The 20,970-nt window shown below is 45.6% G+C and overlaps 1 protein-coding gene across 2 annotated transcripts in view; it reads left to right on the top strand.

Annotated features, from left to right (window-relative positions):
- The window catches only part of MXD4 (MAX dimerization protein 4), a 316,347-nt gene that overhangs the window by 78,647 nt on the left and 216,730 nt on the right, over positions 1-20,970 (top strand). Inside the window, exon 3 of one of the 2 annotated variants that reach the window (XM_086964200.1) lies at positions 12,585-12,710. The exons of the other annotated variant lie outside the window; for it this stretch is intronic. Coding sequence (XP_086820326.1) covers positions 12,585-12,710 — 126 coding nt within the window. The remainder of the gene's footprint in view (positions 1-12,584; positions 12,711-20,970) is intronic. 2 annotated transcript variants of the gene reach the window in all.

Raw genomic sequence — 20,970 nt, forward strand, 5'->3', positions numbered from 1 at the left:
ATCCACTGCATGAGGAACCATGACCACTAGCATATTGTTCATCACCAAACCAGCAGATTGTCGAATGGAAGCTGCAGCTGCCGCTGTAGCTCTCAAACAACTAGGCAACGCTCTGGCTACCGGATCTAATGTTGATGAGAAATACGCACAAGGGCGTTGTTTATCACCAAACTTCTGTGTCAGAACACTCAACGCGCAACCTTCTCTTTCGTGAACGTAGAGCGTGAATGGCTTACTGTAATCAGGTGTACCCAATACAGGAGCTGAACACAATGCTTTTCGTAATTCAATAAAACTCTCTTGACATTCATCAGACCATGGCACCGGACTCGGAACATTTTTCCCAGTCAAAGCTACCAATGGTTTCGCTAACAGAGAAAAATTTGGGATCCACTGCCTACAGTAAGAGGTAATACCTAGAAAGGCACGTACTTCTCTCTGTGTGCGTGGAACACTCATCTGTGTAATTGCTTTTATTCTTTCTGGGGTCAACTTCCTTCCCTCCTTTGACAAGAGATGACCTAGGTAGGTCACTTCTTGGCAGCAGTATTGCATTTTCGAAGGAGACACCTTGTGATTCAAATTAGACAAATGATGCAATAGGGAAATTGTAGCTGCTTTGCAAGTTTCCTTGTCATCGGCAGCCACTAAAAGATCGTCTACATACTGTACTAGGGCAGAACCTGGAGGAAGGACAAAAGAATCTAACTGGCTTTTTAATGCTTGACTATAAATTGATGGACTCTCACAATAGCCTTGTGGAGCGCGTTTAAATCTGAAACTGCGACCTCCTAGACAGAAGCCGAAAATATCCCTACTTTCTTCGGCTATCGGAATGCTGAAAAAGGCATTCTTTAGGTCAATAACTGAGAACCATGTGGCTGTAGCAGGAATCAATGTTAGCAAGGCAGTGATGTCTGGCACTACAGGAAACTGCGGGATTACAATCTTATTAACTTCTCTAAGGTCTATGACAAACCTGTACACTGGAGGTTTTGTAGGATCAGTTCGTTTCAGAATCGGCAATACAGGACTGTTACAGACATTTCCTCTAGTTTCTTCAACCACACCTTTCTTAATCAAATCTTGCACAATCAATAAAAGTGCACGCTCTCCTTCACTAGATATTTTATATTGGGGAATTCTTGGAAATTTTACATTCGCTTTCAAAGTTACCACATACGGTGGAATTTCTAGGAGACCTACATCATTAGGACCAGTCGCCCAAAGAGAATCAGGGAGTGAACGTAGCTCCGGCGGGAGTGCGTCCATTGACAAGTACATCGGAGAGGTGATATTTTTACCCAATGTAAGCTGTACTCCTTCCGGGGAACAGTACAATGTCGCATATAGTCGTTTTAACAAATCTAAACCAAGCAGGTTTTCATTACAACCTGTCGTCAAAATCAGGGGTGCTTTCAATTGGCACGGTCCAACAGAAATAGACAAAGGACCAGATATCGGGTTGTAAACAGGGGCGCCTGAAAAACCTACGGAAACATTTGTTGAGCCAGACAAAGGTGCGCCAGGGAGTTTCGCATGAATGATAGAACTTTTTGCGGCACCAGTATCCAACAGAAACGGTTCGACTACACCTGATGTTGCTACTGCGACATAAGGCCCACTCTGATCCACTGGAACTGATACTACTCCCTCTCTTTGTCCATGGCTGTCCTAGTACCCATTTTGTTGGAAACCCTCATCTACTTCATTATAGTCCTCGACAAGATATTGTTGAGATCTATTTTGCTGAGTAGATTGTCCATTTCGTTGATCAAAGTGATTGGAGGGACGATCATTCGTTTGTGGAGGCATAGCACCTCGTCCTCGACCTCTAGAATTCTGCACAAAACCACCACGACCTCTCTGAGCTGCTGCTGCATTATTTTGCGCTAAAATCGGACATTCATTTTTATAGTGACCCTCTTTCTTACAATACGCACACTGATTCCACTGATATTGAGGTCTTGATGAACCATAATCTGTCCTTTGGTATGAACCTTGCTGCGTATTAGTTTGATTCGTGCGAGGCGGATACGCCTGCTGCAAAAGAACTTTAGTTTTTAAATCTTTTGTTTTCTTCTCTGATTTTTCCTTTTCCTCTTTATCCCTATTTTCGTAGTACTGTGCAGTCGCAAGTATTTGCGCTGTCGTAGATACAGCCCACGCACTTTCTGAGTCTTTTAATTTATTGCATAATTCAGGTAACAAATTATGCACAAATTTATCGACAAACAATCTCTGTCCTCCTTCTGTACTCATGTCCTGACCACTATGATCTACAAAAGTCTCTTCAAACCTCGTGAAGAAGTCGGAGACACTTTCGTCTTTCTTCTGCCTGCATGCTGACAACTTGTCCCAATTAACACGCAATGCTGGCATCAGAGTCTTCATTAGATCAATTATTCTACCTGGCAGATTAGAAATTAGAGGTTCGGGTTTCGCACCACCTATTTGCTGACCATCTGCTGCAGTGATAGCTGCCCAATCACCACCTAAAGCAGCTTGATGATCCTCTCTACGAATTTTAGCCCACACTGGTTGCGGAACTACGTTACCAAACAACATATCGATGTCGGCTAAGTTCATTATACAAGCCTCAACTGTCTGTGTTAATTCCTTGTAATATCCGGCTGGATTCTTACGTGGATCTGGCAAGGCCTGTTTCACCGCTAGCACTTCTGCTCGCTTCCATGGAATGTGTATCCACACTCGTTGGAACTGTGCTGGAGCAGCTGCAATACCTGCATTATCATCACGTTGTATTGCTTCGCGCCAAATTGGAGGAACCTCCCTCATAGGATATTGGCGACTTAGCTTCACTTTACCTTTTTCTAAATCTCTCGGTGAACGAAGAGATGGATCATTCCTAAAACTTAAAATAAGTTCCATCGCTTCTTTTATATTCTCGCCCACTATCATTCCAGCAGCAAACTCTTTTTGAACTCTAATTAAATCTTCCAAATCTGATTCGACATCGTCTTCTTCTATTTCTTCACGTAACAACGAGCACATCTCATCAAAGACGTACCGTTGCGTTGGTTCATTCCACTGCATAAATGTGTCTAACACATCTCTCGTACTATACCTTCTACTCTTCGAAATCCATCTGAGAGCCGTGGAATCTAAAATTCCCCGTTCCTCAGTACTTGGTAGCTGACTACGTCTCTGAACTGAATCAGGAGTAGGAGTCTTAATCAAAGTTTTATATATAGGAGACAGTATATTAGTAACAGAATCAGTGATTCTTCGACGAACAGAAAGTGGAGTTAGTACACTCGCAGACGTAGAGAATGCAGTAGAGGTAGGAATAGATAACGGAACAGTAGGAGTATCGAGGAAAATAGTTTGAGGAACAGTAGGTACGGATGTAGGTATAGAGGCTGGCAGTGTAGGAAGAGGAGGAGCTGTAGGAACATTCACATTCATCACAGGAGGTACAGGAACTTGATTCTGAAGGACAGGAGCAGGAACACCAGGTTGTCCAGCAACCGGCAATTGAACATTCGGGACGAGTGGAGCCGTAGCACCTTGTGCATACGGTGGAGGTGACCGTAACAGATAAGATAACAGAGGATCGTTTTCGGAATCCTCCAGTATCTTAGCCATTTTCGATGGCAAGGCGGGATAGCACTTGTCAATCGCTAAGTTATGCTCTCTAATTGCTATATCTATGGCCTTCTCACACTCGTTAGTTTGCAACTGTTTAGTCGCTTGTTCTAGAGTTAACTCTTCTTGTTCTTTCTGTTCTTTCTTCAACCTTTTCATTTCTCTCTGTTTGGATTCTTTTCGCCAATAACGGAAAGAATCAAACATTGCCGGCCGGGCTTTCTTCTTAAACAATTTCGCTTCTAAGTTGTCGAGAATCTCTGGTTCAAAACTACCATGCAGTGGCCAACTAAGGACACCATCCTTCTTACAGTAACGGACCCATACCTCATTATAAGCTATAGGACCCACGCCATGTTTACAATATAAATCATATAGGGGAGTCCCAATCGGAGGAACCAGACAAGAGTCCTCCAATCGTGAGTCACTGTTGCAACTAAAACAACACAACATTTTCCGACTTACCATTTTCAGTCCGGAACACAACACAAACAAACACGGAACAAATATGTGCACTCGAACCAAGAACTTAGGCCTACCAAAACGAACTGATGTATCGATACCCAAACTAAACCAAAATAGATTATCGTAACTAGAACAACCAGTGATAATCTTATAAGACTAGACCAAACCAAGAACCAATCAAGGATTTTAACAATCCTCACAAAAGTAACCAGCTAGCTATCACTAAATACTTAACTGAGTCACTGAAGACGTCACCAAGGAGAAACCCGTCACGTTTCGCCGTACTAAGGACTGCACCACGGGTCCAAGACAGGGCGACGGTCAAGGCAACGGCCCACTGCAGCCGTCCTGAACGGGAAACCCTCGTGGAAGAGAACTTCGGGCCACTTTTGCGATATGCCGGGATCGATGAAGTGGGGCGCCTCCCTCAGGAATCTTCACACGAAGCTTCTCGAACTCTTCAGGCTTTTGGACCGGTACCGAATGACGTCGCCCCACGTTGGGCGCCAATTGGAGTTCTGGACTTTTTGGTTCCGTCCAGAGGTGTCAGGGAACAACACCCAAAGACCCCGGAGTTCCACCTGCCTTGGTGCACAAATGAACAGAAACACGGGCTTCTCGATGGTGGCGTCAAAGACCAAAGGTTTATTACTGCAGGGACACAGAAGTCACAGATACTACACACGGGCAGTAACTAGGAGCCTGTTCAATTTGTACAAAGCGGGTTGCTCCTTGTATACTAGTTTTTGGCCTTCAGGCGAATTCTTCACATGTTGGTACATTCCCAAAACCTTTGTGTCATAGACAATAAATATTTGGCGTTACACAGGAACCGTTGATAATATCTGAGGCCAAACATTGCGAAAAGAGGGGTTCCCACTAGTTTGTCACAATTCCTTGTCAATATTGCATTCAGGACCCGGACCGCCTCATCGTAAAGTTCGTTACCTCCCCCTAATAAAGATTCAGAAAGAAAGAAACAGAGCCAGGTGTGGAAGATAGGAAAGCGGGATAAGAGATGCTTGTGGGTTGTAAATGGGCAAGGCTACCGGCTTCGGCCGCCTAATCATGATCAGGTACAATGGACACGAAGACCAGTTTGGCAGGGCTGGCCTCGGGCAGAGGAGGCAGCCTTTGTCGAGTCATGCAGCTACAGCGTGATCTGGTTTAAGGTGCACGTGTCATGAAAGAGGTGAATCTCCGGCTAAGGCTATGTGTCCTTAATCAAAGTGGAATGATCAGAGGTTATTGCGTATGTGAGGGCAAGAATCACAAAATGGCGGCCATGATCTAAGATGGATGCCGTGGGTAGATCAGAAATATGTTAATAGAAGGAGTGCTCTTGCTCGTAGCGTAGCGAAAACACCAGGATATACTAAATGGATCATTTGCGGTTCGCTGATACCAATATTATGTATTTCCGACAAACTTGAAAACACGGGTTCAAATCGTCACGGAACCTCAACCCACGCACACAAATCACTCTACGACATCGGACCAGATTGCCTCAACTCTCGACTGTCCTTCTACACCCCCTCCCGCCAACTACGTTCTTCCAGCCAAGCCCTCGCCACTGTATCTCGAATCAACAAGACCACCATGGGAGGCAGATCCTTTTCATACCTGGCTGCTAAAACATGGAACTCACTCCCCGCTTACCTTCGCCTCACCCAGAACCACCTAACGTTCAGAAAGCAGCTTAAAACGTGGATATTTGACAAATAATCCTCCTCCCCTTCCTAAGCGCCTTGAAACCCTCTGGGTATGTAGTGCGCTATACAAATTTTATGACTTGACTTGACTTGACAACAATATCACCAGGTGTCATCGTCTATTGCTGTGCCTAACTCAGTTTGTCAATCAAGCCTGGCCTTAGTGTAGGGGTTCCTCCTATAGTCCTGCACCAGATTATAAATGTGCGAGACTAACTTCCGGGCGGACTTTTCCAGCAGCAGAAGGGAGAAGGGGGAACCTCTGGCGGTTCAGTCAGTTCGTCTCCCAGCACATCACGAAAGGCATGACGAACTCTATAATAATGGAACATAACCAAAGGTGAGATCACTCGCCTGTCCGAGACTAGATCGTCCCAACCTCATCCTGCGCCATCTTCAAAGAGGTCACCTATATTGGAAATGTTAAGAGTCGAAAGTGCTCGCTGCACCTCAGGTTCTGTTAACACAGGCAACCAATAACACATGTCAACCGGAGTAAGTGGAGAGTATAAGATGGAGGCCGCCTGCCGCTTTAGAATATTATACCATGCATGTACGGCGGCATTTATAGAGTCAAGTATACCAGTGCAGCCTGCAGGGAGGGCGCAGCATCGACCCTCTCTATGTGCAGGTGAGGAGGGGGGCTTTGTTGATGTAACAATGAAAAGCAGGCAAACATTGTGCCGCGTAATAATAGAGTTCCATGTCCGGGGCACTAAGTCCACCCATTGAGTATGGGAGCGTAAGAACGTCCCAGCGGACACAAGGCTGTTTACCGGCCCAGGGTAAATGGATCAACAAAGATCTAAGACGCTTAAAGAGGGGAGCTGGGAGGACCATTGGTATATTACAAAATAAGAACAAAAATCGTGGCCGGACCACCGTTTTTATCAAGGCTATGCTCCCCAAGAGGGATAGTGGCATTTGCACCCATCTATCGACATCGCCTTCCAGTTTCACCAGCTCTTTGCCATAGTTCTCAGTTAACACTACTTCAGATTTGGTGTGTACCTGGAAGCCCAAGTATCGCACAGTCAGTCATCCACTGAAGTGGAAAAACGAGTTCAATGGGCCCCATCGCCGACATGAGTGGGAAAATTGCAGATTTGGTCCAATTAATGCGTAGACCAGAAAACACACTGTAGCGCACCATCTCCCTTTACGTTCTGATCTACAAATCATTGTCTTAGGCATGTTCTTTTTTTCCTCCAAAACTTGGTGTTGTTGTGAGAAATTTTATCAGGATTGGCTACCCAGGCTCCTACGTTTTTCACGATTTCAACGATAGAAAGGCACTAGTAGAGAAGCAGCCTTCTATTTCCAGAACATAATCAAAGTTTTCATTGAAGATATTGTCCCAGACACAAACTCTGCTTTACTCTCTTCAATGACCACAGGTCTTTCGTTATTCCATCAAACAGAACTGAATTTCCGTTGTGGGAGTAGCAGACACTCCTCCAGTCATAAAAAGTGGTCTTTCATCATCAAACACCAGTACACTCTGATTATACTCTTAGAAGGCCTTGTTATAAACCCTTTTTAAGAGTCATGCCCTTCACTGCATCTCTTTAAAAATATTCTAGATTTGCAAAACTCTACACTTATCCTTTTGTTAGCCATCAAGGTGGCTAAAAAAAGAGGAGGGTGTGAGGTGTGCCACAGCTACTTCATAGTCTCCAAAATGACTGCACTATCTGACCTGCCTTAGATCTGTAGGTCGTGAAATAACTTATCATAGTGGCAAAAGTCACATGGTCATGCTAACAAATGGTGGTATTGTATCAAGCAAAGTTGTGGTTTAGTATTTCCTATTCCCCTCCAAATGGAGCAACAAAGTTCCCCAGATTTTCCATGGGGGAAGGGGAGTTTGACCTCTTCTCTGTTCCTCAGCTGTTCACAAAGGTGCTGTCTGTAGTGGCACCCCCTACTTTACTTGCATAGTGTGGACTTACATGGTAACATAACTAACCAGACTATTAAAGCAGTGTCCAGAGGGCAATAACCAAAATCTGCGTTCTTGTGCAACACTCTTCACAACTTACAATTTTCTTTCGTTAAGGTATCTTAATTAGCTCCTTACTAAAGATGTCAACTTGTGTATCTGGGGGATGACATTTCCTCCTTCAATCTGTAAAGACACTGAGGAAAATTATTACCCCATTGAGATTGAGATCTCACAGACTGACATTGTTTTTGTAGAGGCTACTAAGCATCAGTCTTGTATTTATGTGGCTCTTCTACTTGTCTGGAAATGAGAACCTTGCGGCACGTATCAACTAGTACATCATTGGGGCCAACTGCAAAAGCCACAGTAAAAGATAATCTTATCAGGAAAAATTTTGGACTCTAGTCTGGTTGCTCCTTGGCTCCAACTTCCACAAAAAAACTGCACCTTTTAGTCACCACTTTTGCTAGTTACAGTGAAAAAACTGTGTGGAGCTCACTGCTAGGAGCTGCACTAACAGTAACTACTACCAGAGCAGAAGCTAATACTGCATGTAATGACCTGCTCTGAAAGTGATATTTCTTGGCCTGGAATAAATCCTTCCTCTTCTCTAAGAGAAAGTTTAAATTCATTCCAAAAGAACACACAGGAGCAGTGTTTAATTTAAATATGCAGGTTTAGGCCTAGTTGTATTAACTGTGTTAGTTAAGGTTTTCCTGTGGAACTAAGTTATTCAAACATCTTCCCATTGCCTTTATAATGGAGGAGAAAAAATTCTGCACTGTGAGTAAGTTGTATCATGTTCCTAACAAGCAGTAGATACATATTTCAGTCTTGATTGGATGTGAAACTGGTATCCTGAGTTTTATTTTGACCCTGGTGTTATGTTAACCTAGCATGTATGCAGATGAGGAGGCATGTTCTTGGTGGTGCACTTTCAGTGGTGCACCAAGCGTGCTCTCAAATTAGGAAATGGACTGTTATTCCTGCCTTATGTATAGCACTTTAAGTAGTGATAGCAGCATACATTAGTTTGTTAATTTATTGTATGAAAGGACATTTTTCTCTTTGGTTAGTGAGAGCATGGTCTACTGACCTCTCTTCTGAAAATGTCCACTGTTATTGGAAACCCAGGAAAAAGGAGAGAGATAGGTGTGGGACATGTGTGGTACTAGAGCTCTGTTTGGTATGTGTGAGTAATGGGGCCAGTGGAATCCATGTAGGATGCACCTGATACATGTGACATAGCACATGGTGGAGAGCTATGATATCTTCCCCAGAAAGTGGAAGTATCTGCATTCCTGTGGCTGGAGGGTGGGGACCCAGACACTGAAGTGAAGGTGAGACAGGGCAATCTTAAGAAATTCAGTAGGGACCTTGCAAAGGGCATCTGATTTCTTCTGCCAATGGTGAAACTGCATTTTCTGTTGTTCAAGATAAGAACATTTCTAGGCATGGGCTGCACTTTTGTCTGTGTCTCATTACTGCCAATTATGGCATCCAGGTGCAGATAATGCTACTGCTACACACTATGAAAACTGTCATTTTGTACAATGACTGAGTCTGGAAACCAGCCTGAAAAGTACATTTGGGGACTCGCACATTATACGGCTACCAGTATTTCATTGGATCCTATAGAAGTTGTACAACACTGTAATTGAGTCATCTTTCAATTATGTTGTATTTAGTAATGTTTTTTTTTCTTTTTCAAACAGTGGTCCCTCTCACGCAAAACAATACATTTAAATAAATATAGCCACAATCGTTTCTATATTGGGGTGACATGTCCAGCCGTACAGAGGTCCAATCTTTACTATTGAAAGATATGTGAGAAAGATTCTTCAACAATTCAGCAAAGTGGGGCACAAGCCTGTGCCCTACTCAAACAAACACATGGGAAATACAATAGACAACGTGAAACAAAAAGGTCTTTTTAGGCAAAAGCTTGTGGTTTCTTCAATTTACAAAATTCAAATAAAAGAACAGAAATCTCAGCATGCACCTTTACATGTTAAATGACGCATAGTACATAAATGTATAAGGTGCGTATTTAGAGTCAATGGAGTTTCGATCCCACTATTTAATCATGGGGATCCTCATCAGGACATTTTTTTAATGCCTAAATAATGCAAGCCTTTCCTGCCGTGAGAGACACCGAGGGCGCTCTATTAACGGTGATGAATGCAGTGCACGTACGAATGAAGGTATCCAGAATCGGGTACCAAATTGAAGCGTCAAGGAGGTTAACGATCGCTTTAAGTTTTGCAAAGTAGCCGGGGGTACTGGAGCACAATGGAGTGACTGACTGACACTGGAGTAGTGTTAGTCAGTCACGACGGAGTGACTGACTGACACTGCTCCAGTACCGCCGGCTACTTTGCAAAACTTGAAGCAATCGTTAAACAAATGTTCTGATGGTGATCCCCATGATTAAATAGTGGGATAGAAACACCGTCGACTCTAAATTCGCACCTTGTACATTTATGTACTATATGTCATTTAACATGTAAAGGTGCATTCTGTTCTTTTATTTGAATTTTGTAAATTGAAGAAACCACAAGCTTTTGCCTAAAAAGCACTTTTTGTTTCACGTTGTCTATTGTATTTCCCGTGTTTGTTTGAGTAGGGCACAGGCTTGTGCCCCACTTTGTTGAATTGTTGAAGAATCTTTCTCACATATCTTTCAATAGTAAAGATTGGACCTCTGTCCGGCTGGACATGTCACCCCAATATAGAAACGATTGTTGCTATATTTATTGAACTGTATTGTTTTGCTTGTGAGGGACCACTGTTGTTTGAAAAAGAATTGATTCCCAAGGTCCCTTGCTGACTTGATTGGGTGCCCTTGTTGTTTTCAGATATATGTATTTAGTAATGTTGCATGATTCACGTTCTTTCTTTTACTTAAAAGACTAACACTGGCCTGGGCAATACTTACCCGTGTCTGTTGGTTGACTGAGTTCTGAGCCCTTGCCCCACACTACCTTCCTAAAAATCTAGTGACTGCTCGCCCTCGCTAACCTGAGAGTCAAGTGCAGAAAGTGCCGTACTTGGCACAGTTTAATAGGACGGACCCCAGGACATCCGTGGCACCTGACCTTACTCATAGTGGTTGGGGCCCTGTAGCCCGTTTGTGACCTGTGATCCCCTCCACCCTCCCCAATTGGTGTCGGACATGGATTTTATTAGATATTGATTTACAGCAGCGGACAGTCACCAGTATTTTCCATTAGTCTGTCGATTCAGGCCAAGAAATGGTTCTCTTTGGGATGCTCACTTGACTATGCCGGTTGGGAAAATAACAATTTTTTTCTGTCAACTAGCCCCATTCACAAGACTCTCCGGAAGGATTAGACTTCAAACAACTGAAATTATTGTCTTAGCACCAATGTGGCTAAGACCGCTTGGCTTTTGGAACTGCTTCTGCTTTCACAATTGATTTGCTTTCTACAGTGTATTTCACAGCTTCATGTAGTTTATCCAGATTATGGATCTCATTTCTCCGCAACTAGTTTTCCACTGTATCCTACCATTTAGGAACCATGCCTGTTTCCTGATAAACTAGTAGAGGCATTGTTAGATGTGTCAGAATGAAGCTTTGTGGACTTGTATGACAAAGAAAAGCTTTTCTATGTGTCAATATGAGATCAAAAACATTTGCCTTTGCCTTATGCTTCTTTAAAATCTATTTGTTTCTTTAAAATCATCTGGATTGTTTATGGGCCTCTATAGAGTTCCTTAACATTCAATTCACATCAAGGAGTCTCCTAAAGGAGATCCTGCTGAACAGTGAGGTAGGAGGATTGGTGAGCTTCTTTTTGAAGATCTATATTTGGTTTTACAGGCATAAGAAAGTTATGAGGACTATATCCTAGGATTTTTGTCAATATTCATCATAACTATGAAATGATACCTTCTGTCTTTCAAATAGATCGCAGACTGCTTTGATAAAGGAAACTCTACACTGCCTGAATGTTTTCAGGGATCTTAAATTCTACTTGGAAAGAATAATGATAAACTAATTGACCTACGGTGGTCATCACCAGACAACAATGTGACAAAAACTAGTTTTGCCAGGTCTATAGTGTATTGCATGCTGGTGAAATCAACTACCCACCCATATGAGCTGGAAGCAGAGCAGGATAAGCACGAACATTTCCTTCAAGATGGTTCTGGTACTCTTAGTCCTTGCTCTTGCTCCTCCTCCTTCACAACACCCATCCAGACGTCCACATGTTAATTTATACCATGCTTCAAAGGTACAAGGCACAAACGCGTGGGAAAGTGACTGGGATGTTGGTGATACACATGTAAGTGGCGTGGCCTGTGCATTGGTAAAATACACTCACACTGAACACCCGAATTGATGTCGGAAGATTTATTGCAGTCTTCTCTGTGTGCAGGCATTACCAACCCCTTGGGAAGGAGGGAGAGCAAGGAGTAAGAGTAGCAGAATCACAATGCCAGTAATGTTTCCTATCTGTTAGACTGTCGGCCTAGAACCTAATTGGTTTAGATTTATGTGATCTAATAAACTGAGTGTGATTAGCGTGTTGCATTAGACAGAGGAATGGGTAGACTTAATGGACCTCAATGACCTTCTATGCTACTATTATCTATGCACGTAGGTTCTGGGAGTAAAACAAAGATGCTGTATTGATTGTTGCCCCACAAGTTTCAAGAAGAATATGCAGTGTGGTGTAAGGATTTATTGTCCAAAGTGGGTACTAAAATGCATGGGCTTTACAACTGCTTCCTTATGATTGCCAGTATACTTGATGTGTTTCACTGGCAATGGTTTACCTACCATATTCTGTCTTCAACATCCCAGTTTCATGCATATTCCCTTTCAGACGAGCTCGGGGAATAATCTTTCCAGTGGCATCGGGCGAACATGAGGGTCCAGTGGATGAAAGGGATTTCAGGTGCAGTGAGTCCTCATCAGACCTGCCGCCTCTTTCTTTGGCAGTCAATTCCAGGTATGCTTGTATTAATGAATTTTTATGTGGGTCCATCCGAACCAGTCTATTTAATTGTAATCTTAAAATTGCTCCATATCTGTTGAATGCCTCTAATTCCCAAATTTTTCCTGTTCGTGGTAAAGTTCCATTGACTGTTAACTAGATAACAACTCGAAGAAGGAGAAATTATTCTAATATTTTTTGACCTTTTCTCTATTCATGTGGGTCAAGCACCCTCAGGCTAGTTCTCAGGCTATCGACCGTATTAACACTGAAAATGACGGAACCCACGACTTGAAAGGACATACTTTCTTACATAGTTTGAGAAATAACCCGTGGAACGTATTAAGGTCCCGCAGACAAGACAAGACGTCACAGTGAAGAGTTGCCCCGCCGGTTTTGAGTGCTCATTCCCCTTGTGACTCCACAAAAGTGTTTGACCAGAATTATATCTCTTTGTTACAGCCCTTGCACCTTGAGAAAAACCCCAGGCCTGTGCACCGAGAGGGGGCAAAACACGTGTTGGCTCTCTTTTAATTTCTTTTCGACTTTGATAGAATTTTTGGGGCCCCAAGAAAAATAAATGTAACAAAACAACCAACCTATGGCGATTTTTGATTTTCATACCCATTTAGAATTACTACAGCAGACGATTTGGTTATCCAGCTCTGTCTTTCTCACAAGTTACGATTTGCAAGCTTCTTTGGAACTTGGAGGCAACAATGCAATCCTCGTGACAAGTATTGTTATTGTCACTGGACCCACAGAAACGAAATTAGGGACTCATTATGGGTAAATCCCTCTCTTTAGACTTGGACATTCATAGGGTAGTGCGGTCGACCAGTCAATGCTTACTTCTGAAAGTTGAACACAACATCGGATATTGTGGGAAGGGAGTGAGGCTTCTGGCAACTGATACTCGCACAATTAGTTATCGGCTTTCTGTTCACCTCACTGGTTTGTTCAGTTAGCAGACTTGGGCATTCTTTGCAACAGTCCCCGTTCTACGATCTGCATAGCATTGTATTGCACAAAGTTTCCTGAAGACACCCTATGGACTGGCTGGAGCAGTGGGCTCAGATAAAGGTGGTCCTGTGCTTTTTAAATACTCAAGCTTCTTTCCCCATTACTATTTGCTGTCGATGTTAGGCATTTTCTTTGGGCTGGGAGTAATCCCTACTCCTTTAGGAGAGGTACCCTGCCATTAGTCTAATCATTTCTCTGCAAAGGTATACACCGCTTCTTGAAGGTCATCTTACTGAAAGCTGCAGCTAGATCATAACCAACTATCTGCTCAGGAATCAGTCATTCAAAATGTTTCTTGTAGGTTATGTTTAGTACCATGGTAACTAGGTGCAAAAGGGGCTTGACTGTAGATCAGCTACTATTATCATTAGTTACCCATAAGCCTATCCATGTCTCCCAGTGCTTAATTTGAGCTTCCGGTTTCCGGTGCTTGACACCAGCACTCCATTGTCAACGCCAGCTCTTATAACATCGTGTCACATGATGGCGCTGTTGTCTCATTTTGGGAGGAGCTCAAAAACAGTTTAATTTTCGGAGGATCCCAACAACAGTTTATAAATAAATAAATAAATATACATTTAAATCCTTAATACCTGCCCCCAAAGCTATACCAATAGTTTGGGCGTCATGTATTATTATTATTAATATATATTTAAAGTCTGAATTGTCACTCTTGTATGATTGTGATGGTTAGTTGTGATGGTACTGTCATTGGCAGTACTAGTGGAGGCAATGGGGGCGCAAGCTGTAGTGGCCTTCTGACAAGGGCCCTGACTCTTATATTTGTTTACAGATTAAGTATTGATGTCTATCACTCTGCTGGTGAGGAGGGCAACATCTCAAAACACATAGAGCACCTGGCTGAGGTTCCATGATACGAGTCTAAGCAGGATAACATAATGGAGCAACCATATTGCTTGAGCCTTTGAGCTGTCTTTCATTGTTGTCAAATGTTGAAGAGGGGAAGGCACACAAGGGTTAGCTGAGCATTCAGAGAGCTGACAGAATGGAGCAGAATTGTTGGGAGCCACAAACAGTCATAATTGTGTGTTCTTTCAGTGATGTGGTGCCTCTCATATTGTAGTGGCAAAGGCAAGACAGGGTAATTTGTTTTGTCTACAGGCTTGTTGTACAATTTTTACTTAAGATCACTTTTATATTTTAACTACCAAGCGCATGTAAAACATATTGCCTCTTAAAGTAAAGCCATGTCTTTGAGCCACTTACAGCAGTTTGTCCCTCTATTCTTACCCTTCAAGCCGAACCACCATGGTACTATAAAATGCTTTACAATTTGTATCACATTTGTGACCTAAGGAGTTTGGTGCAGGGTTAGGTTTCTTTGTAGCACAAGGACGCCTTATCTTCTAATCCATAGTTAGGTTTTCAAGAAGTCCTCAATATAGGTTCTTCGAGCACCTAAGAGTTAAATGGATCATGCCACCTGCTATCATATCAATCAATCAATCATTGACACTTATAAAGCGCGCTACATACCCGTAGGGTCTCAAGGCGCTGGGGGGCGGGGGGGGGGGGGGGGGGTGCCGCTACTGCTCGAACAGCCAGGTCTTCAGCTTCTTCCTGAAGGAGAGGTGGTCTTGGGTCAGGCGCAGGTCGGTCGGGAGGGAGTTCCAGGTCTTGGCGGCCAGGTAGGAGAAGGACCTTCCTCCTGTAGTCGCTCTTCGGATGCGGGGGACGGCGGCGAGGGCGTGGTTGGCTGATCGGAGGTGGCGTTTGGGAGCGTAGAAGTTGACTCGGCTGTTGAGGTAGCTCGGGCCTTGGTCGTGTAGGGCTTTGTGTGCGTGGGTGAGGAGGCGGAAGGTGATTCTTTTGTTGACGGGGAGCCAGTGAAGGTCTCTCAGATGTTCGGAGATGTGACTGGTTCGTGGGATGTCGAGGATGAGTCTGGCTGAGGCGTTCTGGATCCGCTGGAGTCTCTTCTGGAGCTTGGCGGTGGTACCGGCGTAGAGGGCGTTGCCGTAGTCCAGTCGGCTGGTGACGAGGGCCTGGGTGACGGTCTTTCTGGTCTCGGTGGGGATCCACCAGAAGATCTTCCTTAGCATGCGTAGGATGTTGAAGCACGCCGAGGAGACGTTGTTGACCTGCCTGGTCATGGAGAGGGAGGAGTCCAGGATGACGCCCAGGTTTCGTGCATGGTCTGTCGGTTTGGGTGCGGTGCCCAGGGCGGGAGGCCACCAGGAGTCGTCCCAGGCGGAGGGTAAGGAGCCCAGGATGAGGACCTCCGTCTTGTCCGAGTTCAGTTTCAGGCGGCTGGTCGTCATCCACTCGGCTACCTCTTTCATCCCTTCGTGCAGGTTGGCTCTGGCGGCGGCGGGGTCGTTGGTCAGGGAGAGGATCAGCTGGGTGTCGTCGGCGTAGGAGATTATGCTGAGGTTGTGTTTGCGTACGATGGCCGCGAGGGGGCTCATGTAGACGTTGAAGAGGGTGGGGCTCAGAGATGATCCTTGGGGGACGCCGCAGATGACTTCGGAGGCCTCTGACTTGTACGGTGGTAGGCGGACTCTCTGTGTTCTTCCGTCGAGGAAGGAGACGATCCATTCCAGCGCCTTGTCCTGGATGCCGATGTTGCTGAGGCGCCGTACTAGGGTGCGGTGGCAGACCGTGTCGAATGCCGCGGAGAGGTCTAGGAGGATGAGGGCCGCTGTTTCTCCATTGTCCATCAGGGCTCGGATGTCATCGGTGGCGGCGATGAGGGCGGTCTCGGTGCTGTGGTTGGCTCGGAAGCCGGACTGTGAGGGGTCGAGGGATCCGTTCATCTCGAGGAAGGCGGCCATCTGCTTGTTGACGGTCTTCTCGATGACTTTGGCTGGAAACGGGAGGAGCGAGATGGGGCGGTAATTCTTGAGTTCGGTGGGGTCCGCTGTGGGTTTTTTGAGAAGAGCGCTGAGTTCGGCGTGCTTCCAGCTCTCGGGGAAGGTGGCGGTGTCGAAGGATGTGTTGATGATGTCTCGCAGGTGGGGTGCGATGACAGCGTCGGCCTTGTTGAAGACGTGGTGAGGGCAGGGGTCGGTCGGTGATCCGGAGTGGATGGAGTTCATCGTGCGGATGGTGTCTTCGGTGCTGATCGGGGTCCAGGCGTGGAGGGTGGTGGTGGGGGGTGGTTGTTCGGTCATGGTGTGCGTTGGTTGGTTGTTGAAGCTGTTGTGTATGTCCGCGATCTTGTTGTGGAAGTATGAAGCGAGGGAGTTGCAGAGGTCTTGCGATGGGGTGATGTCGTTGTTTCCTGCGCTGGGGTTGGAAAGCTCTTTCACGATGTTGAAGAGTTCCTTGCAGTTGTGTGCGTTGTTGTCCAACCGGTCCTTGAAAGCTGTTTTCTTGGCGGCGCGGATCAGCTGGTGGTGTTTCCGGGTGGCAAGTTTGAAGGAGGTCCTGTTGTCCGGTGTCGGTTCCCTTTTCCAGACTTTCTCGAGGGCTCGGCAGTTCTTCTTGGAGCTCTTGAGTTCGACGGTGAACCATGGGGCCTTCTTGCTGCCGGGTCTGCTAGGCGGGGTCCTCAGTGGGGCGAGTTCGTCCGCGCAGTTGCTGATCCACTTCGTGAGGTTGTCTGCGGCCTGGCTGGGGTTCGCTGAGCTGGCAGGAGGGTGCTGGCTCAGGGAGGTGGCGAGCTGGTCTGCTGTGATCTTGTTCCAGCTTCTGCGGGCGGCCTGTTTCTGGTGGTGGTGGGTCGTCGTTCTCTTGAAGGTGAAGTGGACGCAGCTGTGGTCCGTCCATTGAAGCTCTGTGGCGTGGCTGAAGTCGATGTCTGTGCTGGAAGAGAAGACTGCGTCGAGTGTGTGTCCGGCGAGGTGGGTGGGGGTGGACACCAGTTGCTTGAGTCCCAGGTTGGCGAGGTTGTCGAGCAGGGTGCTGGTGTTGCGGTCGTTGTTGTTCTCCAGGTGAAAGTTGAGGTCTCCCAGGAGGATGTAGTCCGCAGAGGGGAGGGCGTGCGGGCTGACGAAGTCGGCGATGTCCTCGCTGAATTGCGTGCGTGGTCCAGGGGGTCGGTAGATCAGGGTGCCTCTGAGGGTGGTGTTCGGGTTGGTGTGGATCTGGAAATGCAGGTGTTCGGCGCTGGTCAGGGTGTTGTCGGTGCTGGTCGTGAGACGGATGGTGCTCCTGTGGACGATGGCGATGCCTCCTCCCATCTGGTTGGCGTTTCGGTCCCTCCGAACGATCTTGTAGCCCTCTGGGATAGCGATGGCGATGTCGGGAGCTGAAGAGGCGTTCATCCAGGTCTCCGTGAGGAAGGCAACGTCAGGGGCTGTGGCGTCTAGGAGGTTCCAGAGTTCGATGGCGTGTCTGTGGACGGAGCGGGTGTTGAGCAGGATGCACTTGAGGTGGGTGCTGCTGGTGTTCGACTTGGCGGGTGCTGGTGCGAGGCTGGTCCGGGTGCAGGAGAACTTGCAGGTGTGGCAGCTGAAAGGTCCGTGGGTACCTCGTGGAGCGGCTAGGTGGCATTCTGGGAGTCGGCCGGTGTTGAGTGCGTTGAGGGTGGCGGCGGAGTACGTCAGGCGGGTAGGTCGGGGTCTTCGGGGGCCAGGGGTCCTGGCGCTGGTCATATAAGTATGTTGTAGTTACATGTTGGGTACATGTTCTCTTTAGGTAGATGCAGCACCTCATGCCAGGATTGTTCATGGTCTCCATGGTGAGATGTTCTGTGTGGAGTCCGTTGGAAACTGGGAGCTGACTGGCAAGCTGCTATCGTTGGTGGCGTCTACTTAATCTAAAGACCACTTAAAGGATGCCATGTGTAGCGTCTTAACAATGTGCATGTTAAAACTGCATGACTTCTGTATTTTGACTGATGGCAGGCGAAAATCAGATGTCAAAAATGAACTGGATAATGTAGATAACCTTAGGTTTACTTAACTGATAGCTGTCACTGTTCATAATGCCGACCATAATCTTAAATTCTCTTAGACTTTTAACATCTCCTTTCTCTTAAGAACCACATTAAGGGGTTTGCACCAGTCTTCTCGTCGGTTTCGATAATAAAACAGCCCTGCCTAGACTTTAAGCCACACAGTTTTTTTCTCTCACTATTCCCTGTGCTGACGAACCCACTTTGGTTCTGACGCTGACAACCATCATGGAAGACATGAAAAGTCTATGGGTCGCACACTTCTGACCTCACCAGCGGGTGTAACCCTCGAGCATTATGGTAAATGCAGTCTTTAGGCGTGTGCGCCTTTCGTAGCACTGGACGTGTGACAGGCAAAGTTGCAGCACCAACTCTGTACACCGGTGTTTCGGAATTGTTGTTCCTCATCATGGAAGACATCATGACTAAGTCATTGAAGTAGCTAAAGCCTTCAGTAATCCGACTGGGGAAAAAAGGAATGGAGCCACCATCGAGATAGTTATATTCCACTGTTTTATTCCATGTACAACTCATCCAGTTCCTTAAGTGCAAAGAGATTACTACTTAAGGAACCCAATGCAGACCTGGAGAACTTGGTAAACTGCCAACTGATATGTGGTCTTCCATCCTTGGCCAAGTTCCTCATAATCACAGTACCTGCTCATCTCTCAGAAAAATTGGTTGATAATTTCCATTTCAGTGATTTTCTAGTCTTATGTATGTTCTCGTTCTCTCTCTCTCTCTCTCTCTCTCTCTCTCTCTCTCTCTCTCTCTCTCTCATATCTCCCTTGATACTCTCTCTTATATCTCCCTTGATACTCTCTCTTATATCTCCCTTGATACTCTCTCATTCTTCCAGTGATGTAGCACTGACTCTACCTGAGGGACACTTGTTACCTTCTAAAGACAAGGATCACGCCTATGTATTGACCCTTCTTGATCTCTCCACAGCATTTAAAATAGTTGGTCACAGAACTGTGTTCGGATGACTTGAAAGACTGCAGAGTACAAACAACAGCCCTCTGTTAGTGAGGTCCTTTCTTTCATTCTGAGTTGAGTTGGGCTCTTTTGTGTTGGTGTCTTCCATAACATACTGTGGCCCTTGACTCTGCCTCATCCCAGATTCTCTTCAATTCTACATGATTTATGTACACATGTTCTTGACAACCTTAATGTAAGTACACTGACAGCCATTTGCCTAATCAAAATCTTGATGATCCTGAGAATTGCTGGTATTTAAAGTTGTTGGATCTTATCACTCTGGCCCTGCAGCCGCGCTAACTGCTGTCATCAAACAATACCAAAATGAAACCCATTGCCTTGTGCACAGTGTCAAGCACATCTGCGCTCCTAAACTTTTGTCCGGGCTAATTGTCCTCTACCAATACATAGAAAAGACTGTGTCTCCATGTAGTTCAATATATACATTTTGCTGGAAAGTAGTTACACTGTCAAGGCTCCTACAATGAACAACCTCGCATTCATTCGTTCACCTTAAAACATGGTTTGTCAAGTCCAAGAAGGTGGCTGAAACCCCACCTTAGCCATCAATAATAGTTTCTAGCCCATACATAATGGATGTGGTTTTGTTTCCTGTACCTTACTGTCCCCCAGCTTCAGTTGTCTTTTACCGAACCTTTGACCTTATTCCTTTGTGTGGATACGCAACTTATTGGTCACTTGTAATACCCTTTCAACATACAGCCAGAGCACATTTTCATTAAATATCTGAATTGATTAACAGTCCGTAATACCCACAGGTCTCACTCAACACAATATTAATTCCAGACTCTCTTTATGTTGTCCTTCAGTTCCAAACCCATATACAACAAAGTCTTAAGGGACAGCTAGAAAACGCTAAATAAAAGCAAAATCTGTGTGGGAAATATATTTCTGTATGTGTTTCTATTTTATCCTTTTCAGGACCACAGTGATTTTAATGTCCATTAAAGACTGGGGTGGCGGAGTGAGCTAAAGAACGGTGATGGATTAAACCCAGATCAGTTGACTGGGGGTGAGTGTTTGTATTGTCAACGCTCCGTCCATCATCCCCTTTGGTTTTTCTTTGTTCGCCCTAAGTTGGCAGGGTATGCTCAGACGTGAGTCCCTTGCTCACTTTGCCACTGGATTCAAGCATGCACGGCTGAAGACGGCTGTAATGCCAGAAACCGGTCCTGGGAAGCTTGATTCCTGTCCAGGGAAGACATGGCTTGGCAGTTCAGGCTGGACTGTTCCCATGAGGCACAGGGTCAGACTGATTTGCATATGGCCATGTCTGAACTGGGGTGGTGGAGTGAGCTAAAGAACGGTGATGGATTAAACCCAGATCAGTTGACTGGGGGTGAGTGTTTGTATTGTCAACGCTCCGTCCATCATCCCCTTTGGTTTTTC

This window comes from Lissotriton vulgaris, chromosome 3_2, assembly GCF_964263255.1.
Source record: "Lissotriton vulgaris chromosome 3_2, aLisVul1.2, whole genome shotgun sequence".
Lineage (NCBI taxonomy): Eukaryota > Metazoa > Chordata > Amphibia > Caudata > Salamandridae > Lissotriton > Lissotriton vulgaris.